Source organism: Aplysia californica, unplaced genomic scaffold (assembly GCF_000002075.1).
Source record: "Aplysia californica isolate F4 #8 unplaced genomic scaffold, AplCal3.0 scaffold00004, whole genome shotgun sequence".
Classification (NCBI taxonomy): Eukaryota; Metazoa; Mollusca; class Gastropoda; order Aplysiida; family Aplysiidae; genus Aplysia; species Aplysia californica.
In genome coordinates, this window is record NW_004797274.1 from 469642 (window position 1) to 471233 (window position 1592).

Below are 1592 nucleotides of genomic sequence, written 5' to 3' on the forward strand. Positions count from 1 at the left end.
GGATTCTAAAAAAGAAATAAGAAATAGTATATGGGAGGCATTGTGGTGAAATCAGGCGCTCGTCAAAATAATGAAACTGAAGACAATAAAGTAACAATTAATGGAGTCGAAAACAACGCATCATTATTTATATGTAATAATATTTTATTACATAACGTCATAGATGTCCCAGAAATGCACAGTTTGTCAGAAGTAATGTCTTTGCTACGAGTGACCTGGTCAGTGGCAGCGCTGTAGCCCCATCATTCTGCATAACTCTATCATGGGAGGCATGGCCCCATACATCCCTTCTCTTCCCCTCTTCGACGTCACAAGAGGGAGCGAGTCATCCTCGTCTTTTTTGGCGTCGAGAGGAGAGGAGTGTCCTCCCCCTCCTCCTGATCCTCCTCCTCCTCCTGACTTTCTCATAGACTTTTTCTCCGTCTGTCTATCTAAAAGAAAGTCTCTCATTTCCTCCAGGGTTGTCCGTCTGTCTGAGGGGGTTAACGAGAGTCGTGTCCTAGAGGGGTGCTTGAAGGAAGGTTCAGGGGCCGGGTTCGAACCTTCCGTGGAGGAGAGGATGTGGTGGAGAATGGAACCGATTTCCTGTAGCTCCTGGGCCGTCTTTTTGCCTTGGCTTCTGTCGTTCAGTAGATCTGGGGGAGGGACGAATGGAAGAGAGAAGGGTAAGGTCAGAGGTCACAGTATTTGTTTAACAGCCTATCCGGCCGTACGCCCTGGGGTCATTTTGTACCCACGGGGTTGTATTCTTCACATTTTTAGAATACTTCTAGTGCGAAGATCTCTTTGAAACTTTCAGTATTTCTTTTTAAAAATTATTTTGACAGACGATAAGGTTATTTAACTGCCCCGTTGACCCTATTTCTTTCATTGTGTAACTTAGCCAACATAACTTCCACGCAAAATTAATATGTGACAAAGGAAACAGGTCTGCGTTTTATTTATCTGTCTTGGTGAAATTCCTGATCTTGTCAAGACTCAATTATCGATAGCATCAGGTGCGGCAAACAACGCATGAGTCCTTTGACTGCTACTCCAAGACCATGTGCCTATCTGTATGGTGCTGCTCAAAATGCCTTCAATTGCTGAATACAAAAAAAAAAAAAATTTAAATCATTTTGACAGTTTTAGTTTAAAAAATAGGCCATCTCAAAATTCTCGTGTACCTTATAAAAAAAATCAGCTCATAAGTGACTGAAGTTTCAGAATACTTAAAAAGACCAGATACTACCATAATGTGACCCAAAATCGTCAATTCTAAAAGCTTCCCCCACCCCACACATCCTTACGTTATGAATACTACCCCACTTCAATAATATAGGCCTGTAGGACAAATATTGAGCTAAAAGCGTTGGATAAATCGTTAGGTTTGCGCGCGCGCGCGCGCGCGCGTGTGTGTGTGTGTGTGTGTGTGTGTGTGTGTGTGTGTGTGTGTGTTTGTGTGTGTGCGTGTTTTAGTGATGGTACATATGTGTGCGTGTGTGTATGCGAGTGTGTAAGCGTGTCTGTATGCATCTGTACTGTATGCGTTTGTATTTGTATGTATGTATGTATGTATGTATGTATGTATGTATGTATGTATGTATGTATGT

The 1592-nt window shown here is 42.4% G+C and overlaps 1 protein-coding gene across 1 annotated transcript; it reads right to left on the reverse strand.

Annotated features, from left to right (window-relative positions):
• Positions 1-123: 123 nt before the first annotated feature.
• LOC106011226 lies at positions 124-637 on the reverse strand (the record flags this gene model as incomplete). Its single annotated transcript, XM_013080065.2, is given in 1 exon segment — positions 124-637. A coding segment is annotated over 1 exon segment (418 nt), but the record flags the coding sequence as incomplete, so codon positions are not given.
• Positions 638-1592: the final 955 nt, after the last annotated feature.